This window comes from Geotrypetes seraphini, chromosome 12 (assembly GCF_902459505.1).
Source record: "Geotrypetes seraphini chromosome 12, aGeoSer1.1, whole genome shotgun sequence".
In the NCBI taxonomy this organism is placed as follows: domain Eukaryota; kingdom Metazoa; phylum Chordata; class Amphibia; order Gymnophiona; family Dermophiidae; genus Geotrypetes; species Geotrypetes seraphini.
In genome coordinates, this window is record NC_047095.1 from 31005110 (window position 1) to 31032414 (window position 27305).

The 27305-nt window shown below is 40.9% G+C and overlaps 1 protein-coding gene across 1 annotated transcript in view; it reads right to left on the reverse strand.

Moving 5' to 3' along the window:
* Positions 1-27305, reverse strand: part of WDR63 (WD repeat domain 63) — a 155766-nt gene that overhangs the window by 112139 nt on the left and 16322 nt on the right. The window contains exons 4-6 of the mRNA XM_033917020.1: positions 3669-3853; positions 2618-2722; positions 1722-1865 (exon numbers count right to left, since the gene is read on the reverse strand). Of these exons, the coding sequence (XP_033772911.1) occupies positions 1722-1865; positions 2618-2722; positions 3669-3853 (434 nt within the window). The remainder of the gene's footprint in view (positions 1-1721; positions 1866-2617; positions 2723-3668; positions 3854-27305) is intronic.

Genomic DNA, 27305 nt, shown 5'->3' on the forward strand with positions numbered 1-27305 from the left:
TAGGTGGCCTAGGCGGCCCTACATGCCTCCTTAGGCCTGTGGTAGATGCGTACAATGTAGGCCACCTGTTCCCCCCCCTGAAGAGCGCAGCAGGAGGAATACCCAGTCCCTCCTGCTGGAACCCCTTTTCCCCCGTACATCACCGGCAGGAGGGATGCCCAATCCATCCTGCCGGAAAACTCCCTCGTACATCGCTGGCAGGAGAGATGCTCAGTCCCTCCTGCCAGAACCCCCACCCCCCGAACATCATGGGCATTCCCCCTGCTGAACCTCCCTCCAATCCCTCAGACCCCATCAGCCCCCCCCCCAGGCCCCCATGGGAGTGTCCTAAGGGATCTGGCCAATCAGAATCTTAGGCCACTCCCAGTGCATCCCAGAATGCACTGCAAATGGGGCCTAAGATTCTGGTTGGCTCAGGTGCCTAAGGCCCCTCCTAAGGCTCTTCACTGGGAAGATGCACTGTGTGTGTGGGGGGGATGCCTGTGATGTTCAGGGGTAGGTGGGTGTGGTTGGGTTCCAGCAGGAGGGACTGGGCATCCCTCTTGCCATCTATGTACAGGGGGTAGGGGGGGGTCCAGCAGGAGAGACTGGGCATCCCTCCTGCTGTCGATGTACCGGGGGGGAGGGAGGGTGGTTTCTGGCAGTTGCCGTCAATGTTCAGGGGTATGGGGGTTCCGGCAGGAAGGACTGGTAATCTTCGTGGAGGGGGGTACAAGATGCTGCTAAACTTATCGCGGCAGGGAGATCCTTTGCCGCGATAAACTCAGTGGCAACCTGATTCTGTAACCGGTGTTTGTGACAGGGACACATGCTATCATGGAACTTTCCCCATACACTAAGGCCATTTTTAATGTGGCAGTATTGAGGCACTAATATTTTCATTAGTGCATGGGACCTGCAAAAAAATTAACTTTGGAGCACCACGCCCTCTTATTTAGGAGGAGCTAAATTCTTCAATGTTAAGTCAGTGCTATCCAGTCAGTATGCACTAAAGAGAAAGCATTAGGTGGATAACATTTCCATGCCCATTCTCCATCTATAACATGCCCCCTCCTCCCAACTTTTTTTTTAAATTAAATAGGATGTGATTAGCTCACGCTGATAGGCAAATTAGTACCAAACACATTAACGCATTTTGCGGTAAACCTTTTTTCCCATTTTAATGGGGTTTAGTAAAAGGACCTCAAAGTTTGGCTGAAAACAACTCACAAATTTAGGAACCTCATTTAGGAGAATTAATTTAGGAGCTTAGCTTATTTTGAATATCGAGCCTTAGAGTGATGTACCCTGTTTAGAGCAGATTTAATTAAGCATGCTATTAATTCAATTTTATTTTAACAGACATCAAGATGAGGGTGAAAATTGTAGAAAAAATACTTAGGGCTCCTTTTACTAAGGTGCGCTAGGGCTTGAATGCGTGGAATAGTGAGCACTACATTGCTGCGCACGCTACACCTTAATGTCAGCATTGAGCTGGCGTTAGTTCTAGAAGCGTAGTGCACTCAAAACGCTAGCGCACCTTAGTAAAAGGAGCCCTTAACATTAATAATAATAAATTTATTTATATATCGTAATTCCTCACGGTTCAGTGCAGTTTGTTATGAGAGGTAAGAACTGTAAAAACACAGAAAGCTTGAAAGTCAGACAATGCAAAGATTTTAACTACTATAACGATTCTTTCTTGTCTGTAATGCAGTTTGAGAAAGAGCAATGCATCTTACTTTTTCTATAGATTTTTTCACTTCTTCCTCGACTTCCTTTTCACTGCCCAAAGATACCCACTCTTTCTGAACTGGAGGTTTATAGACATAGACTTCCGATTCTCCTTTTGTTAAATCTCCTTCTTTCTTCAAGATTTCTGGAGGCTAAAGTAGGAAATACAGGCTTAATGTGGTTTATGTGTTATAAATGGTGTTTGTAATTAAAACTATACATACAAAATATACATCTGAACACTTTATAGTGTGAAGGACTATCCAAGTAAATCTTCTTAATTTTTCCCTTTAAATAAATGTCATGGACATATTTAGTCTTGTTCTCCTGTAACTTATATGGCCATCTGTTTCTACAAATGTCTAAGGAAATCATATAATCAAGTTCACACATTATCTGTTAGAAGCAAAAAGCCCAATTAAGACCTGGAGAACCCATCTGCAGTAAAAAGCTCTAGTGCGGTTTGATAAAAGGGGGCTTTCAGGTTATATCTGCTAATTTTGTGTTGCAATTTCCTTGGATGTGTGTAGTTAAGCTTGATGGTAAACAATTTCAATTTTTTGATCCTAAACAGCTGGAAGATTTCTTAAGGGCAAGAGAAGATGTTAATGTAATTGTGTAATCCCTTAATGTTCACTGTTCTGACTGGCTAGGGAGAGGGGTTGGGGGTATTCTTTATAAAGATTTATAACTTTTTCTAATTGATGAAAAGTTTTCTCCTCCCCCCCCCCATGATTCTTGACTCTTTATTTCTTAATATGGTGGATGAATTTTGTATGAAAATTTTTCTAAAGACTTGTCATCTCTGATCCTTTTTCTCTAAATTTCTTATTATCCCAGAATTTATAGTGATGTAAATCATTTAACATTCCAATAAAAATAAAAGTTAAAAAAGGGATCTTACATGAAGAATGTTTTCTTTAGCTTCCTCTGTTGTAACAAGATAGAAGTTCTGTCCATACGTGAAATCTTTGTCTAAGACAAGTAAAAATTCTTCTCCATGATAATCCTGCAAAAACAAAGTAGTAAGTGTATATCATGGATAGAAATGTATTTGTCATCTGATTATACCTATCCATTTAACATATATCTATTTTATACATACAAGGCAATTCTATAAAACAGCGCTTCAGTTTAAGTACCTCAATGCCTTTTGCTTAGCACCAATTCTATAATGGCATCTTGGCACCAAAATTCCATTACAGAATACTAGCATAAGTTGGCACTGGCATGCCCATGTTTAGGTGTGCTTTCTTATGCTACGTCAATGGCAAGGTGTAAGTGGATGTGCCAAGTGATGCTCATAACTTATAAACTATGCATGTAATTGGGAGACATGCTCATGGCTTGCCCATGCTCTGCTTCTATGTAGGTCACTCTTGCAGTTAGGTGTTTACCTTATAGAATAGCGCCTAGTGCACATACTGTAGGTGCATGTCAATTAATTGTGCCTTTGACACATGAAGGTGCCAGCTTATAAAATTGCCTCAGAAATCTGTTAATCTTTCCATTTATTTTTCCTGAATAGTTCATTCCCACACTTCCCATCCTCTTACTCAAAAGGAGATGTAGCGGTTCCATACACATGCACTCCCAATTAGCCTGCTCTGACAGAAGGCAATATTTACCCATTTATCAACAGCCAATTTTCACATAGCTTATAAACACAATAAAGACTTTATGTGCTCCCGTCTTACACCTGTTAGAGCCCCATTTACAAAGCCATGATAGCGATGGTGCCACAGTAAATGCACCAAAGTCAATAGGAATTGAATGGGCTTTGGTGCATTTGCCACGGAAGAAGCGCTACTGCAGCTTTGTGAAAGGGCCCCTTAATTCTTACCTAAAAATTGGAAAAATGTCCAATTACCACAGATGGGTTTTGCTATGTACTTGCTTGGCACATGTGCAATAAATGGGCCGAACTTGAAAACATAATGAAATAAGATACCTACTGCGATTATCTTTTTAACTGGAGAGAAATCAGATACTGCTGCTCTTGTCTTTATATCAGCAAGTATGTCTGCTTTCTTTATGAGTTTGTATGGCTCTTCCGATTTGATATCTATTTCAGGTTGACACTGAAAAATCTGCTGTGTTTGTGTGGTCAAAACAAGAGGAACGATATAATCCGGGTGACCTGAACGAGTGACAGTAAAAAAAAAAAAAAAGAAATTAGAGAGCTGATTAGTATACTGTTCAATTACTTAAAGTTATTATTTCATTAAATAGCTAGAATGGGGTAATTTTTAAACATGTATCTGATTTAAAAAAGCTTTTGACTGCTTAAAAATTCTTCTCCTCACTCTGTAATCCCAAGCACCTAAAGACTATCTAAAAAATGTTATTGCACACACAAATTTAGGCCCTCTTTTACTAAGCCATGGTAAAATTCTATGAGCATCGGAACATTTAGGGCTCCTTTTACTAAGGTGTGTTTTAGAGCTTGTGTCAGTATTTTTCATGGGCTCCTTTTACTAAGGTGTGTGTTAGAGCTTGTGTCAGTATTTTTCATGGGCTCCTTTTACTAAGGTGTGTTTTAGAGCTTGTGTCAGTATTTTTCATTTAGCGCGTGGTTAGCACGTGCTAAAAACGTTAGCACACCTTATAAAAGGAGCCCTTAGTGAACGGGAGGATGGAGTACATAGTAGAGAATGACACGGTGAAAAAATTGGTCCCCGTCACCGCCCCGTCCCCGTCTCACCATCCTCTGCACCGCCCCGTCACCGCCATTCCCTTCACCGCCCCGTCACCGCCACTGCCACCCCATTCACCGCCCCGTCACCGCCACTGCAACCCCATTCACCGCCCCGTCACCGTCACCGCTGCATATATAAAAGCCTCAAACGGGTACGATTTTAAATACTTTTCTTTATTTACGTATAAAGGAAACATTCTTTAAAACTTTAAAACTTAGTTAAATATTAGTTAATAACTATACAAAAACAAACACGACATGTACTTTTAATGCTTACAATGTTAGCCTACATGGTAAGTAGACGCGGCCGCTGTACCTAATCGCGGCAAAGATCTCCCTGCCGTGATTAGCATAGTGACCGTGGCTACGGCTGCAAGTCTCCCCTCCCCCAGCGATCACGGCAGGAGGGCACCCAACCCCTCCTGTAGACCCCCCCCAACGGCCCTCCCGACAATCGCAGCAGAAGGGTACCCAACCCCTCCTGCCGGTCCTCCCAATGGCCTCCCCTAAGATCGCCGGCAGGAGGGTACCCAACCCCTCCTGCTGGAGCCCCCCCGACGATCGCAGCAGGAGGATATCCAACCCCTCCTGCCAGCTCCCCAACAGCCCCCCTATGATCACTGGTAGGAGGGTGCCCAACCCCTCCTGCCGGCCCCCCCAACGGCCCCCTATATCGCCAATAGGAGGGTACCCAACCCCTCCTGCTGGGCCCCCCCCCAACGAACCCTCCCACCCCGGAACCCCCTTAGTCTTACTTTCCAAGTTGGACCGGACGGCTCCTCACACGTATGGCCAGCAGGCTTGCCTCCGTCCAAATGAGGTGGGCCCGCCCCTACCCTGCCCAACCCACAGGATCCTAGGGCCTGATTGGTCTTGGCACCTAAAGCCACTCCCGCTATAGGAGGGGCCTTAGGTGCTTGGGCCAATCAGGCCCTAGGATCCTGTGGGTTAGGCAGGGGAGGGGAGGGGCGGGCCCGCCTCATTTGGACGGAGGCAGGCCTGCTGGCCAGACGAGCGAGGAGCTGTCCGGTCCAACTTGGAAAGTAAGACTAAGGGGGTTCCGGGGTGGGAGGGTTCGTTGGGGGGGGTCCAGCAGGAGGGGTTGGGCACCCTCCTATTGGCGGGGCGGAGTCAATGCGGCAACGTGCAAGTTGGATCGAGAGTTGGAGGAGACAGACAACATGGCGGAGACATCAAACACCCGGTCACGAACACGGTGAAACACAGGTAAATAGTGGTTCCTAGAAGGGGGTACATTGGCCTGCGGGGACAAATCTTTTCACCGTTTTTGCGGGCGGTGAAAACTTTTGTCCCCGTGTCTGCGGCGATTTGGCTTTGGAGTCTCCATAACCCGCAGCCAAACCGCAGCCACGCCGCAGCTGCCTGCGGGGATCGCTCCCCGTGTCATTCTCTAGTACATAGCTATTACAGATTCATTGTCAATCACTTATTACCAGTCCATCTGATATTAGCAAGAAACTGAGGTCCCTGTTAATTGACAGGACCTGCAGCATTAACAAGTGGCTGAAAAACTACTGGTCAACCTGGCAGCAGGATATGCCCCTGTCTCACTTGAAAAGAGGTGAAGCAAGACATTGATCAAAGAATAAAGGCAAACAGCCCCCCTCAAGATGTTTAACAAGGGTGGGTTTCTTGTTCAAACTGGTTGTGAGCCAAACAGTGCAATTAAAGTCACCCCCAAACATCACCTCCTCATTGGAATCAAGGATCCCCAACAGGCCACCAAATGGTATAAAGAAAGCTAACCCAGTTCCATCTATGGGGGCATACATATTGATGAAATTAACCATGCAGCTGACTGCATATTGAACCCAGAGGTGAAGCATTCATACTAGCAACACAGTTTAGGTGTTCAGCACTTCTGCTTGCAAGGTTTCAATAGGTAAGATGGTAACAGTACTATTGGCAGTCTGGTAACAATGGACAATGTGACAAAAAATGCCCCAGGGGTGCATCACCACCAGCTACCCTCCCGGTCCAAACTCCCCCCTCCTCCACAAGCCGCAACCCCCCTGTCATCTTCCCTCACCTATTACAACATCTTCTCTTCCTGGTCTGATCCTCTCCCCCAAGTCAAAAAACCCTACCCCTGAGCACAAGCCCCAAACCAACCCTTGGCACCTAGCTGGGGTTTCCCTGGTATTCTAATGGTTCAGGGTAAGTGCAGTCCCCTTCCATTCTTATCCCAAAACTGTTCCAGGTTCATAGTGTTGCTGATGACCCTTAGCAGTAGTCTATTGGCTCTTCCACTAGAAGTCATCCTTCCAAATAAGAAGAAATTATTAATATTAATTATTTATGCCATGCATTTTCAGTAGTAGTTCATATGCTGATAGGACTGAATTCTGTAGCATAGCACATTTCAGAAGTCAAACAGATGAGGTATAATTTCCTAAAATAATTTTATGGCAGAAACAGATGGACAAATTCTATAAACAGCATCCCGATTGTAAGCAGCAGTAGACATCCTACCACTGTCTAACCAGCCAATCAGGATGCACGTTTAAAAAAAATAAAACTCAGAGGCAGGCCGCCTACACTGTAGGCGCCTGTCAAAGGTGCAGGGAGACGCGTTGGGATAAGCTCACCCAAGGCTGGGTGTGGGCGTGGTTTCACCAGGAAGTGGCCATGGGCAAGGTTAAGTGGCCCTAGGTGTCTTTCCCCTTAGTTATCTGGCTAATCTGAGTCTTAGGCCATACCCACTGCATCCCAGAATGCACTGGAATGGAGGCCTAAGACTCCGGTTGACCCAGGTACCTAAGGCCCCTCTTATGGGAGGGGCTTTAGGCATCTGGGCTAATTAGAGCTTTAGGTCCCTCCTCAGTGTATCCCAGAATGCACCAGGAAGGGGAAGGCCCACCATTTTGGAGTGGTGGGCCTACCGGCTGGAGGGTCTCTTTCCGGCTGGACTTTTACCTTACAAAGAATGGGGGGAGGGTTGGAGGGTTGCCAGGAGGGGTCTACCGGTTAGGGAGGGTGCCATGGGTCTACAGGTGGTGGTGGTGGGGGGGGGCTCTGGAGGGAGGTGTCATCGGGTGGGGGAAGGTTTGGTGGGGATGGCAGAAAGAGGGAGTAGGCATCCCTTCAGCTGGGAGATTTGTCAGCGGTTTCGGGGGTGACGGCGGGAGGGAGTTAGCATGCCTCCTGTTAAAGACATTTGCAGGGAATTTGGGGGTAGCGGCGGGTGGGACTGGGTATCCCTCCTGCCAGCCAACTTCACGGGGGGGCGGGGGGGGGTGTTTCCCTGCTGTGGCCACTCAGCTGATTACGGCAGGGATATTTCCTTGCCGTGATCAGCTGATGGCAAGGGATCAGGTACAATTCTCTAACTGATGCCTGTGACATGGGCACCAGTTAGAGAATCAGTGTGGTTAGGTGGGGTTAGGTGTTTGTCCATTAGGGCAGACACAATTCTGTATAGGATGCCAGTCTGCGATTCTCAGCCGCTTCTTAGGCGGCTGCTGAAACCGGAGTCCTATACAAAATTTTCCCCAGAATATATACCAGGGTTTCATTAGCTATAAGGTTTCTTTTTGCTAATCACTTATGAAATGAGCCATAGAAACCTCTTCTTTCACTTGTGATCAGTGGCATCAATTGTGGATAAAGATAGGCAAAAGGCAAAGTGCAGAAGAAACAATAGCATGAAGTCAGAGTATGATTTACAGTAGCCAATTGGCAACCTGCAGCTATAATTTGAGTAAATTATCACTTATTAATTTAGAGCTCACACTTTTAGAAGATTGGATTACATAGATTTTAAAATTCTGTTTTCCAGTCACATCTCCCAGAATCACCTCACCTAGAACAGTTTTTCTTTATAAACTTAGGTCTTGATCATAAGGCACTGCACAAATCAAATAACTTAGTTCTAACTTTAGAAAATTATAGATTTCACAGCATGGGAGGTTATATGAATCTCATTTGCAATAGCATCACACGGAGAGGCTGAAGCTTCCCGGATTCTTACCCTTATGTTACTACTCTCCCTCCACACTGTCAGTGGAAACATTTTAAACTGTCAGATAACATTGCCTATAATAAACAACTCCAGTTTCTAGAAAAATAAAGATATTTATTGTACAATTCTTGAAAATAAAAATACTAATGTAAAACTTCAGGCTTGTGTGGAACTGATATATGTCAGACTGGCAATCATGGTCTAGCTATCTTTAAACCTCAAGCCAGAAATCATGCTAACCACTTCTGGAAAGCTTTCAAACCAAATAAATACTTGTAAGCAAACAAACTATAATCAGTTACCCAAACAGGAGGTCAAGAAATAACTCAGGAAGGATGTATAAAAAAGCACCAAAAGAGGGGCTCACCCAATACATTCTGAACTGAAGCTGGAATAGAGCCTGTCCGTTATTACAGAAGAAGTAACTATACATTTACTGAGAATATGTTTTACTAATATTTTACTGATAAAACTTTAAGGTATTACAGTGCTATAGAAAATAAAAAAATACCTATAAAGAATTTTGGGTTGCAACATACTATACCTATCATGTCCCGCGACCATGATGAAGCAATTGCAGACAATACAGAATACAGCCCTAAGACTTGTCTAGTCACAAAAAAATATGACCATATCACAGAGGCATACCATGACTCGCACTGGCTTCCAATAGAAGCGAGAGTGCACTTCAAATTCTACTGCTTACTTTACAAGGCTATCAACGGAGAATACCTACTGGAATAACCGACTAAATCAATCCTCCTCAACCAGACACAGAAGAACCCACTCACTATTCTCTCACCCATCATCCAAAAATGTCAAACGAAAAAAACTTTATGACAACCTAATAGCCTCCAAAGCAGCTAAACTGGACAGACAAATCACCACTCTGTTATCATCAACTACAAAACCTTCAAGAGAGATATTAAAACCATACTCTTCAAAAAACACATAAAACCTATCCAGCACGACCAATCCCAACCCAACATCCAACACTCTCTATACCCTTAGTACTCTCTAATATTCTTCTATCTACCAAACGTTATCTAAAACCCCATAATTCACCCTATTCTTATCTCCTAAAGACCTCTACTTCCCGTTGGTAACTCTTTACCCAACGTTTTATTACCTTAAAAATTTTATGTCATCGCTTATTCTATTCCTTCAAATTTTGAATGTAATTCTTGTTTTAGTTTGGATGTAATCTACCTTGAACCGCAAGGTAATGGTGGAATAGAACTCACTAATGTAATCCTATATAATAAAAGGCTAACTCGCGCATGCGCAGTCCTATTTTCGTGTTCCGTGCGCTGTAGGTCTGTGGCCGAAGGAGTGCGCATGCGCGCGAATACGTCACCACCCGATCGCCTCCACAAGCCGGACCGCAGCCAGACGACGTTCTCCGTTTCTCCTGTCGCCGCCGCCGATCTCCGTTTCTCCTTTGCCGCCCACCCCCTTCTCTTCCCGCGGGTCCGAATGGCGATTCAAGCAGCGTGTACATCAGTCTCCACACGCTGCTTCGGGCCCTTCTGCCCTGATTTGCTCTGCCGCGTCTCTGATGATGTCATCAGGGACGTGCCAGAGTAAATCAGGGCAGAAGGGCCCGAAGCAGCGTGTGGAGACTGATAAAAGCGCTGCTGGAATCACCACCTTTGTAGTCCGGCCCGCGGGAAGGGGAAGGGACAGGGGCGGGTAGAGGAAACGCTAATGCTGCTGCACAGGGAACTGGTGGGGGGGGGGAGGGAAATGGAGGGGAAGGGAATGCTGCTTTGGACGGACAGACAAACAGAGAGAGGAAGGGAAACACAAAGAATATAAGAAATACACAGGGGCAGGTGCTCAGGGAACTGGTGTGGGGGGAGGGAAATGGAGGGGGATGGAATGCTGCTTTGGATAGGCAGAGAGAGGAAGGGAAACACAAAGAAAATAAGAAAGGCACAGGGAACTGGTGTGGGGGGAGGGGGATAGAATGCTGGACAGACAGAGAGAGGAAGGGAAACACAAAGAAAATAAGAAAGACACAGGGGCAGGTGCACAGGGAACTGGTGTGGGGGGAGGGGGATGGAATGCTGCTTTGGACAGACAGACAGAGGGAGGAAGGGAGACAGAAAGGAAAGAAGAAAGACACAGGGTCAGGGAGATACACAGAAAGACAGACAGGCAAAGGGGGCCAGGGACAGAGACAGACAGAAAGGACAGCGGGAGCCGCGTCAGGAGGGGTGCGGGATGCGGCAGTGGGAACTTTTCCAATGGGTGCAACTGGGCAGCTGTCGGGAATCTCTGATCAGGGGCAGAGCAAGTTAAGAGTATAATAGGGATAAGAAGGAGGAGGGAGGATAAAAAAGGAAGGGATGCCTACTGCTGGACAGGGGGAGAAGGAAAGAGATGCTGATGGACAGGGGAGGTGAAGAAAAAACAACGGAGGACTAATGTTGGACAGGGGGAGAAGGAAAGAGGTGCTGCTGGACAGGGGGGAGGTAAAACAAAGGGAGAAGGGCTGCTGCTGCATAAGGAGAGCAGTGAAGGGGTGGTGGTGGACACAGTGGAGGTAAAAGGAAGGGAAAATGGACAGGGGGAGCAGGCAAGGGGTGGTGATGGACAGCCAAGGAAAAAGAAAGGCAGAAAGAAAGAAAGCGGCTAAGGAGAGAGAGAGAAAAAAAGACAGACACACACACATATGTTCTAGCACCCGTTAATCTAACGGGCTTAAAGACTAGTGTAATGTAATCTTACATCAAGAACACAATATTACATAATTTAAACCTTGTAAACGTCACTTGTATTTCTTTTAACATCATCTTAAAAACATACATTTATACCCACCCCTCCCACCCTGCCCACAAATATTTTAATCAAGGGGGCGTGGTTTGGACACGCAGGCAAATGGTCGGGTGATAGACGGGCTCCGTGTTAAACAAGCTCTTATTTATACAAATCAGCTCCAAATATCTTTAAATTGGTAAAAAATACTAGGGAACATTTAACAATGGCATCGGGTAAGCAAAATAAAAGCGATTCAGGAGCTGGAGAATCCGGTACGAGCAGTAATAAAAGATCAAAGCCGGAACCAGGGACTCCATCAAAAGTTCCGTTACCTGCAGAGGAAGATCCTGATGTGATGGTGGAACTTAGGCAGATTAAAGACATCGTTTTGGAGATAAAGAGGGAATTGAAAAAGGCAATTGAGGATGTGGCCATTCTCACTAAGAGAGTAGATTTGGTGAATAGTAAAATAACTCATTTAGAAGAAAAATCAGAGGAAGTGCACATGGAGGTAATGCAAAATAAAAAAGCTTGGAAGGAATTGGAAATAGTAAAAAGAGACTTGGAAGAATGTTTGAACCGCGAGAGGAGGAACAATTTGCGCATTATTGGGATGCCTGAAGGAGTTGAAAAAAATGATCCTATAACTTTTCTTGAACAATTCCTTCCTAAAGTTTTACCCTTAAAATCTAAAGTGCCTCTTGAGATTGAGAGAGCACACAGGATACCTGGACAAAGAACACACTCGCAAAAAGGTCCAAGGACTTTGATTTTCAAACTATTGCGATATCAGCATGTGGTGGAAATATGCCAACTTGCCAAGGAAAATAAAAATCTGAGATGCCAGGACACAAGGATACATATTATGCCTGATTTTGCCAACGCTCAAACAACGCTAAAACAAAAGCAATTATTAGATCTAAGGCCACAACTGAGAGCACTGGGGGCAAGATATGGGCTTCTTTATCCCGCGGTAATGAGAGTAATTCTGGCAAATAAAACTCAAAATTTTACTGATCATAACAAATTACAGGAATTTTTAGAGCAGTGTGAGCAACCAATGACTTCCTAAGTTAAATACGTCTTGGAATTTTATTTTGATGGTTGTGGTTTAATGTTTGTTTGTTTTTTCAGCCATTGAAATTGATATTTTAAATTATAAATGGAGTTTTAGTACAAGATGACTGTTTAGATTCTTGGAATCTTTACTTACTTTTAAAAGTAATGATGTGATGCTGCCACGAGAATAGAACTGGAACTGCATATACTTGCTGATGTCATCGATGACATACATAAATAGAATATGGAATACATGAGTCTTCAGTCTTCTTTTCATTCTTCTTAGCTGAACTGAATTGCAAATTGGTTTGCATGTGTCCAGCTTTGAATAGTCATCCTGAGAACATGTAAAGAAAGTATTCTTATAATTATTAACTGAGACCGTCAATATAGGTGTGGTAAAAGGATATCTGCTGCTCAACCAATGAGGATTACAGGAAAGAGAAGAGGATTGGATGTTAAAACGATGCATCAAAGGAAATGGAGGTGTGGCTTTGAGACAGAGGCGGGTGGTTACAGTGTTGTCGAATCCACTTTTACATCGGTAAATAGAGGAAAGAATGAATCTCCACCTTGATGACACCAATAGCAAGGACACGATCGAATTTAACAACTTCCTTACCTCTCTAGGTTTCCCCTCACCTACCTCTTCTCCAACCCACGAAAAAAGACATACATTAGACTTCACCACTTTCCTCAACCTTACTGCCTTCAAAACTTCAATTGATGACATCGTTGGGAACAAGTCCCTTGGTCTGACCACTTCCTAGGGGCTACTTGCCTCCCCATTTTCATGTCACACCTTGAATCCCCATCCCATTCCTCCCATTCAGTAACCTTCCGCAAGAAAATTTCGAGTAATCTTTTCTGTTCCAAATTTCTCAACCAACTCTCCTCCAATCCTAAGCCCTGAATCCTATTATTTATTAAGACCATATTTATGTTGCAACTGTGAAAAGTCAAGCAGTTTACCATTTGAAATAACATCGCCCAAAATTCGTATACCTGCAATCATCCAATGCTTCCAGATGACCTTAAATCCGCCAATTTGAATCTTGGAGTTTAACCATATAGTTTGATTAGTTGATTTATAGATTGGAATAGGTGTTAAATTACTAACATACCGGAGAGTTTTCCATGTATCCATAAATATTCTGTTTTCTTTATATAACCTAGACATTTTAATACTAAGAACATGACATAGTCTCAAAAGGAACATGAGTCGCCATTCCAACCACAACCAATCTGGAGTATTATCAGTGAGCTCTGGGAGGACCTAATATATACCCTGTCGCAAAATATAGGCTTGATGATGCCTATAGAAATTGGGAAAATTTACCCCACCCTCCACAATTGATTATTGTAGAGATAATAAAGCAATTCTAGGAGTTTTGCCCAGCCAAACAAATTTTGTAAGAATACTGTTTAACTTTTTATAAAAGGACCCCTTAAAAAACTGGTAACATTCCCATTTGATAACATACCACAGGCAATATCATCATTTTAATAGTTTGAACTCTCCCCCACCAAGACAGATGTAATCAGGGGTCTCAAAGTCCCTTCTTGAGGGCCGCAATCCAGTCGGGTTTTCAAGATTTCCCCAATGAATATGCATGAGATCTGTGTGCATGCACTGTTTCAATGCATATTCATTGGGGAAATCCTGAAAACCCGACTGGATTGCGGCCCTCAAGGAAGGACTTTGAGATCCCTGGATGTAATGGATTCCATTGCTCGCACATTTCTGTTACCTTCTGCAATAAAAAATTTTCATTCTCTTTCATTGTGTCTTCCAGCATGTTTTTTATCCAAATATTTTAACCCACCTTCCTTCCATACAAAAGAAAATGAATCAAACAAGTCTTTTGTACAATACACATTTAGTGGAAGTACTTCAGATTTACTCCAATTTATCTTATACCCTGAAAATTTTCCAAATTTCTCAATCAAATCAAGTAAGCATGGAATGGTTGTTTCTGGATTTCTCAAATGAAGCAAAATATCATCTGCATATGCAGAGACTTTGTATTCCCGGTCTGAATAAGGAATACCCTGTATGTCCTTAACTTGCTGAATAGCTAATAACAAGGGTTCCAAAACAATATTAAAAAGCAAAGGAGATAGGGGACAACCTTGTCTAACTCCCCTCTGCAAATTAAAACATTCTGAAAAATTATTATTAATATATAGTTTTGCAACAGGGGAGCTATACAACATTTGAATCATTTGTATAAATCTTGAACCTATTCCAAACCATTCCATAGCTTGATACATGAAGGTCCATTTCACCCAGTCAAAGGCTTTCTCTGCATCCCAGGATATAGAAAAAGCCGGATCTTTCATGGCTTTTGTTAAATTTAACATATGAAAAGCCAATCTTGTGTTATTAGATGAATGTCATCCAGCAACGAATCCAGTTTGGTGCATATCAATAATAAAAGGGAGAGCCTTGACTAAACGTAAAGCCAAAATCTTAGCCAAAAGTTTTCCATCTACATTAATTAATGATATAGGCCTGTAATTTGAAACCAATGTGTGATCTTTGTTTGGCTTGCTATAGTCAATGATTCCGCCATAGTACCTGTAATGCAACCCTAATTTAGTTGAGCCTGATATAATTTCAATAAATGAGGTAATAGGGTAATTTGAAATGATTTATAAAATTCTACTGTGAAACCATCCCCACCTGGAGCGGATCCAACTCTAAGAGATTTCAATGCTGTTTCTAATTCTTTTAATGATATAGGCTCCTCTAAACTTCTTTTAATATGCTCAGGAACTTTCGGTCCTTCAAACAGATTCAAAAATTCTATACCATCTATTTCTCTATTTTCATAAAGCTTGGAAGAATATAGGTCTTTATAAAAATTTAGAAATTGACTTAAAAATGCTTCCAATTTGAGTACGTGTCACTCGTTTCTCATCCTTTATAGCAATAAGTTTTGTTCTTCTTTTCTTCGCTTTAAGATAATTTGCCAATAATCTTCCCACCTTATTTGAATTTCCATAATACAAAGTTTGTTGGGAAAATAAATCTTTCCTTACAAATTTTGACGATATCTCATTATATTTACCCTTTGCTTTTAATAAAGCCTGCAAGGTATTTTAGTCCCACTTATCAACTAATTTAGCTTCCAAATGTTTAATTTTTTTTTCCAACTCAGAAAATTGTTTTTTAAGTTGTTTTCTAATATATGCCGAATATGAGATAATATTACCTCTCATGGTAGCCTTAAATGCATCCCATAATGTTTCCATGGTAATTTCTTCCGAGGTGTTTGAAAATTCTTCAAGGAAATTTGAATCCGCAATCAATGTATTATCGAATCTCCAAACAGACCTACTACACTCTTGCTCTTCAAACTTAAACTCAATCCATACACCTCCATGATTAGACAGTATGATAGGGTCTATGGATGCTTTTATCATTTGTACTAATTGATTTGAAACAAAAATATAATCTATTCTTGAAAAAGATTTATGAACTTGTGAACAAAAAGAAAATTCCCGTTCATTAAAATGAAGTATCCGCCATATATCTTTCAAATATATCTTTTTAGGAAGGACAGAGATGGTCATAAAGGTGGAGGAGTAGCTCTCTATGTAAAGATCAATATCCAAGCGACCGAAATGCAAGGGACCTGGGGAGAGGAAGAAGCGATATGGATTGCTCTGAAAAGAGAAGATGGAACTTCTATCTACGTGGGTGTAGTCTACAGACCTCCGACTCAATCGCAGCAAATTGATAAGGATCTGATTGTGGATATCCAAAAGTTTGGAAGGAAAGAGGAGGTTCTGCTGTTGGAAGATTTCAACCTGCCGGATGCGGACTGGAATGTTCCATCTGCGGAATCGGAAAGAAGTAGGGAGATTGTGGATGCCTTTCAAGAGGCTCTGCTCAGACAAATGGTGACGGAACCCACAAGGGAAAAAGCGATATTGGATCTGGTCCTCACAAATGGAGAGAGTATCTCTAATGTTCGAGTGGGTGCTCACCTGGGTAGTAGCGATCATCAAACGGTTTGGTTTGATATAACGGCTAAATGGGAGAGCGGCTTCATGATACTTAAAGTCCTAGATTTCAAACGTACGGACTTTAATGCAATGGGAAAGTACCTGAAGAAAGAGCTGTTAGGATGGGAGGACATAAGAGAAGTGGAAAGACAGTGGTCTAAGCTGAAAGGAGCGATAAAAATGGCTACGGACCTTTATGTGAAGAAAATCAATAAAAACAAGAGAAAAAGGAAGCCGATATGGTTCTCCAACCTAGTGGCTGAGAAAATAAAGGCGAAAGAGTTGGCGTTCATGAAATATAAAAAAACCCAAGAAGAGGAGAGCAGAAAGGACTACAGGGTGAAACTGAAAGAAGCCAAGAGAGAGATACATTTGGCGAAGGCACAGGTGGAAGAACAAATGGCTAAAAATGTAAAAAAGGGAGATAAAATTTTTTAAAGATATATTAGTGAAAGGAGGAAGATAAAAAAATGGAATTGCTAGGCTAAAAGATGCTGGGAACAAATATGTGGAGAGTGATGAGGAGAAAGCAAATGTGCTAAACAAATACTTCTGTTCTGTGTTCACAGAAGAAAATCCTGGAGAAGGACCGAGATTGTCTGGCAAAGTTACACGAGAAAATGGAGTAGATTCCGCGCCGTTCACGGAGGAGGGTGTTTATGAGCAACTTGAAAAACTGAAGGTGGACAAAGCGATGGGACCAGACGGGATCCATCCCAGGATACTAAGGGAGCTCAGAGAGGTTCTGGCGAGTCCTATTAAAGACTTGTTCAACAAATCTCTGGAGACGGGAGTGATTCCTGGGGATTGGAGGAGAGCGGATGTGGTCCCTATTCATAAAAGTGGTCACAGGGATGAAGCAGGAAACTACAGGCCGGTGAGCCTCACTTCAGTTGTTGGAAAAATAATGGAAGTGTTGCTGAAAGAAAGGATAGTGTATTTCCTTGAATCTAATGGGTTACAGGATCCGAGGCAACATGGCTTTACAAAAGGTAAATCGTGCCAAACGAACCTGATTGAATTTTTTGATTGGGTGACCAGAGAGCTGGATCGAGGACATATGCTAGATGTAATTTACTTGGATTTCAGCAAAGCCTTTGATACAGTTCCTCATAGGAGGCTGTTGAACAAACTTGAAGGGCTGAAGTTAGGACCCAAAGTGGTGAACTGGGTCAGAAACTGGCTGTCGGACAGACGCCAGAGGGTGGTGGTTAATGGAAGTCGCTCGAAGGAAGGAAAGGTGACTTGTGGAGTCCCTCAGGGTTCGGTGCTGGGGCCAATCCTGTTCAATATGTATGTAAGTGACATTGCTGAAGAGTTAGAAGGAAAAGTGTGCCTTTTTGCAGATGATACCAAGATTTGTAACAGAGTAGACACCGAAGAGGGAGTGGAAAATATGAAAAAGGATCTGCAAAAGTTAGAGGAATGGTCTAATGCCTGGCAACTAAAATTCAATGCAAAGAAATGCAGAGTAATGCATTTGGGGATTAATAATAGGAAGGAACCGTATATGCTGGGAGGAGAGAAGCTGATATGCACGGACGGGGAGAGGGACCTTGGGGTGATAGTGTCCGAAGATCTAAAGGCGAAAAAACAGTGTGACAAGGCAGTGGCTGCTGCCAGAAGGATTCTGGGCTGTATAAAGAGAGGCGTAGTCAGTAGAAGGAAGAAGGTGTTGATGCCCCTGTACAGGTCATTGGTGAGGCCCCACTTGGAGTATTGTGTTCAGTTTTGGAGACCGTATCTGGCGAAAGACGTAAGAAGACTTGAGGCGGTCCAGAGGAGGGCGACGAAAGTGATAGGAGGCTTGCGCCAGAAGATGTATGGGGAGAGACTGGAAGCCCTGAATATGTATACCCTAGAGGAAAGGAGAGACAGGGGAGATATGATTCAGACGTTCAAATACTTAAAAGGTATTAACGTAGAACAAAATCTTTTCCAGAGAAAGGAAAATGGTAAAACCAGAGGACATAATTTCAGGTTGAGGGGTGGTAGATTCAGGGGCAATGTTAGGAAATTCTACTTTACGGAGAGGGTGGTGGATGCCTGGAATGCGCTCCCGAGAGAGGTGGTGGAGAGTAAAACTGTGACTGAATTCAAAGAAGCGTGGGATGAACACAGAAGATTTAGAATCAGAAAATAATATTAAAGATTAAACTAGGCCAGTTACTGGGCAGACTTCTACGGTCTGCGTCTATGTATGGCCGTTTGGAGGAGGATGGGCAGGGGAGGGCTTCAATGGCTGGGAGGGTGTAGATGGGCTGGAGTAAGTCTTAACAGAGATTTCGGCAGTTGGAACCCAAGCACAGTACCGGGTAAAGCTTTGGATTCTCGCCCAGAAATAGCTAAGAAGAAAAAAAAAAAAAATTTAAATTGAATCAGGTTGGGCAGACTGGATGGACCATTCGGGTCTTTATCTGCCGTCATCTACTATGTTACTATGTAAATCACAAGATTGTATCAAATTATCTAACCCTAAAGACTTCATAATTTTACTTGTTTTTTTATCCATTAATGGATCTATAACAGCATTGAAATCTCTAGCCACTACTAAATTAGAAGCAGCCAGTGGGAGTAATAATTGTTGTAATTTCTTTAAAAATTCACTGATTCGTATTTGGGGCATTAACCAGATCCAGGGTATTATTTCCCATGCTCTTTCTTACATGTACCCACCTTCCTAAGGGATCAGAATCAATCAATTGAAAATTAGCAGTATTCTTTTTATTTATTAATATGGCAACCCCAGCTTTTTTACCAACTCTGTTTTACCCAAAGCCCTTCCAATTTTTGTGACTCTACCACTGATAGGTGCATCTCCTGTATGAAATATAGATCTGCATTCTGTTGTTTCAGAAAGGCAAGCATTTGTTTTCTTTTTTATTTGATGGTCAAGGCCATTAACATTTAATGAAAAAAGTTTAACCTCCATTATATAATTTGTTTTCTAAGTAATCAGATGTAATTAAATTAAAATGAACAGACACCATTTCCATTACTTTAAAATTTTGCACATAAAATTCTCCTATCCCTAATATTTTCTTCTCTACCCTTCCTCCCACCCACCCTCCCCAACTCTTTATTAATAGTGTTAATTTAGTGACACACATATTAGATCAGGCAATGATAAACTCTCTATAGACCCTCTTTAAAACAATATTCAAAAATAAGTCACATATGAAATACTTATTAGATATGATAATTATTCATAGAACTTAATCTAATTCACAAAATTATACAATATTCTCAATTTAATGACTTTGAATGCTTTTTAGGAACATTTTAATTAATATCATAAATTAGTATATCTACACAACCAATTATATCACCCTATAAATAATATATTTTAATAATATGATTAATCCATCATCATATATTTAAAACCATTACACTAAAGACTTTTACATCTAAGACTAGAGATCAATATTAGCTTCAAATTCCTCTTATTTCTATAAATCAACTTATTATATATCTTACATAATGACGCTCTTCGGTGAACAGGCAGAATCTTCCAAGGTTTTCTGAAAAATGAAAAACCCCTCACTACAACTACAGTTCCACTTATTTGACTTTAATTATGGGGAGAACAACTCTAAAGGAGAGATAGATGGGTTTGTGTAATCAGTGACCTGCAGTCTGTAGAAAACTCTTGTTAGATAAAGCAGTGGTTCCCAACAAGTGGTACGTGTACCCCAAAGGGTATAATGTGAGATACCTTTAAGGCAGGGGTGTCAAAGTCCCTCCTCGAGGGCCGCAATCCAGTCAGGTTTTCAGGATTTCCCCAATGAATATTCATGAGATCTATTAGCATATAATGAAAGCAGTGCATGCAAATAGATCTCATGCATATTCATTGACACCCCTGCTTTAGGGGGTATGTGACAGCTGACAAGAAAGACAATTGAGCCTTCTTGTTCCCTCTCCATTTTGTGTGCCCTTCAGCAGTAACAACTGCAGAAGCTACACGGGGCACATGCAATGTGCAGAATGCCTCTGTAGCTTCTGAACAATAACCATTTTGTACTGCAATTAACCTTTCCATTTTGTACTGATGACACACTGAGTTCCACCAGAAGCTGTAATTTAGTCTAGAACAATTCTTCCAATTAAATGTTATTTGTTGTATCCCCACACCTGTAAGGATCATCAGAAGCTTATTATTTGCTGCAGATATTTGGCTTTTAGATCTCATACACATTCCAAATAGAACTGTATCATATGACAATGCCACATGATTTTCCATTAAAAGGTTAACTTGATCCCAGATTGATAACCAAAATGCCTGAATACATGGACAATAAAATAAAAGATGATCTAAAGTTCCAATTTCAATTTTATAATGCCAGCACCTATTAGACTTAGAGCAATCTAATTTTTGTAATCTAGTAGGGGTCCAGAATGCTCTATGCAACAAGAAAAACCATGTTTGCCTAATAAATGCTGACATCGTACCTTTAATTCTCCAAGACCAAATACGTGGCCATTGAGATGCATTAATCTGGTGCTTAATCTCAATGCTCCAAATATCTCTTAATCCATTTTTAGGTTTCTTATTCAAATAATTAGATAAAATTTTATACCACTTTGCGGCCTGGTGTCCCAGAAAATCTGCCTGGAAACATAGGAATTCTAAGCTATAATGATTATTTAAAGATTTTCATTCAGGGAACCCTACCTGAATAGCCTGCTTCAACTGCAACCATTTATAACTTTGTTTTTTATTTAGACCATATTTATGTTGCAATTGTGAAAAATAACTTCATTTAAGGATCTAATATCTGCTTTAATCCAATCTTTCCAGACAACCTTAAACCCGCCTATTTGTATCTTGGAGTTTACCCAAATAGATTGATGTGTAGATTTTCCAATAGACTCAGGAGTTAACTTGTCTACAAATCTTAATGTTTTCCAAGTATCCATTAATACTCTATTGTCCTAACGTACTCTAGGCATCTTTATACTGAGCAGAAGATCAAGTCTAAGTGGGAATATAAGCGACCTCTCAACCCATAACCAGTCTGGCAGTTGTTCCAAAAGCTCTGGGAGGACCCAATACATACCTCGGCGCATGATATAAGATTGGTGATACCTATAAAAATTGGGGAAATTTACCCCACCCTCCTTAATTGGCCTTTGTAGAGACACTAGAGCAACTCTTGCAATTTTACCCAGCCAAATAAATTTAACCAGAATACTATTTAACTTTTTATAGAAAGACCCCTGAAAAAACACTGGTATCATGCCCAATTGGTAACAAACCACAGGCAGAATCATCATTTTAACAGTTTGAACTCTTCCCCACCATGACAAATGCAAAGGATTCCATTGCTCACACAACTCTGTTACTTTTTGTAATAAAAAATTTTCATTTACTCTCATTGTCTCTTCGAGTGTATTTTTCAACCAAATGCCTAAGTATTTTATTCCATCTTCTTTCCAAATAAAAGGAAAAGAATCAAATATACCTTTTGTACAATACACATTTAAAGGTAAAATTTCCGATTTAGTCCAATTTATTTTGTATCCTGAGAATTTTCCAAATGTATCAATTACTTCAAGTAGACATGGAATTGTTGTTTCCGGATTTCTCAAATGAAGCAAAATATCATCCGCATAAGCGGATACTTTATAATCCACTCCTGCACATGGACACATGGAATACCCTGTATGTCCCTTGCCTGTCGAATAGCTAATAACAAGGGTTCAAGTACTATATCAAAAAGCAAAGGAGATAACGGACAACCATGTCTAACCCCCTCTGCAATTTAAAAGCATCCGAAAAATTATTATTTATATATAAATGAGCAGTCGGGGAGCTATACAGTGCTTGAATCATTTGTACAAATCCGGAACCAATACCAAACCATTCCATAGCTTGATACATGAATTTCCATTCTACATGATCAAAACAGTTAGCGTACCTTAATAAAAGGACCCCTATTAAAAAATTTGGCCCGCAACTTAGCCTATGTTTTAGATTTCGGCCCCTTATGTGATTGAGTTTGACACTCCTGGTGTAGAGTGAAGGAGAACACAACAGAAGGCATGATGGAGCACAGAGAAAGGAATGTCTGGGGGGTGGTAGGAAGCTGTCATTAGAGAGCTGAATGAAGCTGCCAAGTTCTCCTTGTTGCTTCTTTGAGATTGGGAGTTGCTATCCTGAAAGGTAATATCATGAAACTGTCAAGCACCTCTTATTATTGCTCTGGGATTGAGAGGTAATATGTTAGAGCTGCCAAGCCCCTCTTGCTGTTTCTCTGGAGATGGAAGGTGATATGTTGGGTCTGATGAGCCCTTCATCCTGTTTCTCTAGGGCTGGAAGTTGCCTAGCTTCAGAGAAACAGTAAGAAGGGTTTGGCAGCTCCAACCTATAAGCTATCACTGAGAGGTGATATGATGGAGCCACTGAGCCTCTCTTGCTGTTTCTCTGGGGGTGAGAGGAGATGGAGCCACTAAGCTCCTCTTGTTGCTCTTATATAATTTCCAAATTTTCTACAATTACAGTTAGTTATTTTATTTGATATACCACCATTATTAACAAAAAAAAGTTAAATCAAAGCGGTTTACAAAATTTAAATACAATAGGCAATAATTAAAATCAATAAAAACAAACAGGGAATGAACATAGACAGGTTGACTAAGGGCTCCTTTTACTAAGCTGTGAAAGCGTTTTTAGCACATGCAGCATTTTAACGCGCACTAAACCCGCGCTACGCGGCTAGAACTAATGCCAGCTCAATGCTGGTGTTAGCGTCTAGCACGCGCGGCAATTCGGCGTGTGCTAAAACCACTATCGCAGCTTTGTAAAAGGAGCCCTAAAACTAGACACAAATAGGCAAACAATGGCAGGAAAGTTTCACAATATCATGAAGAAAAAACCAACAAATAGGATTAGGACAAGAGGAGGGTAAGTTAGAATATTTAAAGGAGAAAGAAAAGAAGAAGAAAAAAAAAGAAGGCGAAGTAGAATATCAGGAACTGAGTCCAGATGTCCATGAAATAGTAACGAGAAAGAGTTAAAAAGAATAAGACTATTAGAAATTAGGATCATCTTTGTAATGACGCTAGAGCAATTCTTGGTTTTTTATTAAGCCATATAAATTTTGTCAAAGTCCTATTTATTTTTGTATAAAACGAATCTTGAAAGAAAACTGGTATCATCCCCATTTGGTAACATACTACCGGTAAAATCATCATTTTTACAGTTTGTACTCTTCCCCACCAAGATAAGTGCAAAGGATTCCATTGCTCACACATTTCTATTACTTTTTGTAATAAGCATTTTTCATTAATTTTCATTGTTTCATCTACCAATTAAGGAGGGAGGGGTAAATTTTCCCAACTTTTATAGGTATCATCAAGCCTATATCTTACGTCATGGTATGTATTGGATCCTCCCAGAACCCACAGATAATATTCCAGACTGGTTTTGGCTAGAATGGAGGCTTATGTTTCCATTACGTCTTAATCATGTAATTAGTATCAAGATGCCAAGGTTATACAAAGATCATAAAATATTTATGGATACCTGGAAAACTCTAAAATACATAAGTAATCTTACTCAAATTCCAATTAGTAAATCAACCAACCAAACTATATGGCTAAACCCCAAGATCAAAATTGGCGGTTTTAAAGTCATCTGGAAACATTGGATGATAGCAGGCATTCGCACTTTGGATGATGTAATTAAAAATGATAAATTGCTGGAGTTTTCACAATTGCAACAAAAATTTGGTCTCAATAAAACACAATATTTTAAATGGTTGCAATTGAAGCAATCTATTCAGAAAGGGTTCCCTGAATGGAAAGATCTCGCTAAATATCACAGTTTGGAATTCTTATGTTTCCAGATGGACTCAATAGGTCACAAAGCCGCACAGTGGTATAAATTAATATCCGGATATATAAATAAAAAACCAAAAAATGGTCTTAGAGACATTTGGAGCATTGAGATAAAACACCAAATTAGTGCATCTCAATGGCCACGACTTTGGTCTTGGAGGTTAAAATGTACGGTGTCAGCATCTATGAGACAAACTTGGTTTTTTCTTCTTCATAGAGCTTTTTGGACCCCTACTCGTTTACAAAAAATAGATAGTTCAAGATCTAATAGATGCTGGCACTGTCATATTGAAATTGGGACACTAGATCATCTTTTATTCTTTTGTCCATTTATCCTATCATTCTGGAAATCAATTTGGCCCCAAATTAACAGAATGTTAGAAAATCCAGTAGCCTTGACATATGATACTATATTATTTGGAACAACTATGAGAGCAAAAAGCCAAATTTCATCCAGTAATAACAAACTTTTATTTATTTTAACTGGAATTGCAATACAACAAATTACATTCAATTGGAAACAACATGATAGATTGAACTATATGTTCTGGTGGAATTCGGTATGCCACATATATAAAATGGAACTTGCTATTGCAACACACAAAGGATACATGAATAAATTTAAAAAAATATGGGGACCATTAACCGATTTTTGTAATGAAGGATAATTTTTCCCATAAATAACACTGGAAACATCTAAAGACCGTTAACATGATTTCTCTAATGAACTTTTCCCATGATAAGAAAATTGTAAAGAGGGAAATGGGGTGGGTTTTTCAATTTTGATTATTATATACTAAATTAATATTTAAAGAATATACAATAAAATTGATTTATGTATTATTGGTTGGGAAGGAGGGTGGGACAGGGGATTATTATATTAATGATAAACTTGATATTAATATATGAGTTAGTCAAGTGTGTATTTAAGTTCCTATTGAGTTTATTTGTAACACTTGTTGTAACACAAAAAAAATGAATAAAGAATTTAAAGAAATTAGGATCAAATGCCATTTTGAAATAATAAGTTTTCAGTTGAGACTTAAATAGTTTAAGAGATTTTTCAGATCATAAGTATAGCGGGAGAGAGTTCCAAAGTGTTGGTGCCATTACAGAGAAACTAGTCTCTGTGTCTATCCAAAAATATCTGCCTGAAGGATGGAATAGACAGTAAATGCTGATGAAGGTGCCTCTTAGGGGAGTATGGAATGAAATGAATAGACAAAAATAAAAGACTAGAAGTCTGAATCTAGAAAGTAAGAATGTTGTATTTGAAAGGTATCCTAAAGGAGATTGGAATTGGAAGCATATGTTCAGATTTGAGAAGTGGAGTAATATGGTCAAATTTTGAGTGACAGTAAAGGAGCTTAAGCGCAGTATTTTGTACAAGCTGGAGTTGGCTCAGCTGGTATTATGCACAGAATGCTAAAAAAGAGATAACAGGCCACACTTTACATGGCTGTGGTTACATTCCTTATATATTGGTAAAGACAGTTTGCACTTTGTGTACTACTTATATTTAGTTTTCATTTGATATATTCATAGAAACATGTCTTGGTTCATCGAGGCCTGTTTATTTTAAAAAAGAAAAGTAAAATTCATTTATTTAACTTTTCTTCACAAAAGTGGAATAGCCACCCTTAGTGACCAATCGCGTTTCATCTTTTATTCTCTAGCAAAATGAAATAAGGAATCTGATTTGTGTAGAACTTTCTTTTCTCCTGTTTTTATTAATAGGCCCCATTTGTACATCTCATTGTTCATTTTTACTCATACACTCCTTTTTACTAAGCTGATTAGCACAGTGGCTCATTGGGAATTAATGGGTTTCAATGCCATTGTCACACGACAACTGCAAGCATTGCTTTGAAAAAGGAAGGGGGGGAACAGTTTGTAAGAGCAACACACCACTTGTCAAGAGGCCCAAACTATTTATATGGGAGTGAAACTTTGTCTTTGTCTTGGTCCATATGCCATATGCCATTTCCGATTACTTGTATTTGTTATGTACGTTTTATGTTGCCAAGTTAGTTAACTGTTTAATAATAAAGGGCCAGATTCTATAAGTGGCACCTAAGTGTGCCTTCATCTGATTCAGTCCCTCCAGGCATGAGTTATCATGTCCTCCACTAGGTGAGCAAAATATGTCCTCATTCTCGGTCTCCCACATTTGTCTTTCTCTACCTGCTTGAGTGAGACTCCTCAGTCCAACAAAAGGCAAGGGAGATGTCTATTCAACCAATGACAGAGTCTTTATTTGAAAATGTTGTCCCAACAAGGATCCAAGTTTCAGCGTAATCAAGATACCTTCCTCAGGGGACACTCAGATAAAGATTGTATCTTATTAAAAAATTAGCTGAACGCGCTGAGAAACAAAACCACATATTGTTGCTGAGAGAAATACTCCAAGATGTAGTAGTAAAATTGAGACCCCTGCCTTGCCTTTTCTGCACATGCAGCAGCCTTTGCCACCTTCTCATACTTGCCCAGAATATAGGCCTGATAGCGAAGTCCTGGACACACCACTTCCCCATGGGTGTATTCTGTTTATTGATAGGTCTGCTCAGGGCTCCCAGAATGTCCCCCCCATTCTGTGGGGTGTGTGATTACTGAGAGCCACAGAGACAGTTTTGTAGCTGCCCAGGATGTGGAGGCTGTATTCTTAGATCCCAATCATCATTCTGCTCAGTTTGCAGAATTAACTATCCTGATCTTGGCAGTGAGTCTAACCCTCTAGGACCCTGTGACAATATCCTCAGACTCCAGTTATGTTGTACCTTCCCTACATTCCCATTTGCTCACATAGAAGAAATGTGGTTTGCTCTCAGGCAAGGCTGTTTCTTTGAAGCACCAACTCCAGATCCTTTTGTTAAACTTGCCTTGGGTGCCCCTCTGGCTGTGGTAAAGTACCAAGTGCCTAACCCAGACCCATATGACTGGATTGCTATACAAAATAATCATTGTGATTTGCATGCTAAGGTAGCTGCTTGTAAAGAACCCATGACCCCTCCCTATAGTAATCTTTCATTTCTCCCTGTACTGTGTTCCCATACTGCCACCTTGGGGCACACCACAGCGCAGCTCTATGAGATGCAAACCTCAGCCACCCAGGCTGAGATTGAAATCTGGCAATGTGTCGGGTACATCCAGATAGGGAAAATCTGGTACCACCCCTCTGATTCACCTTGTATTACTCTAAATACCTTTCAATTACTGTTGCTTACTCTGCATTTA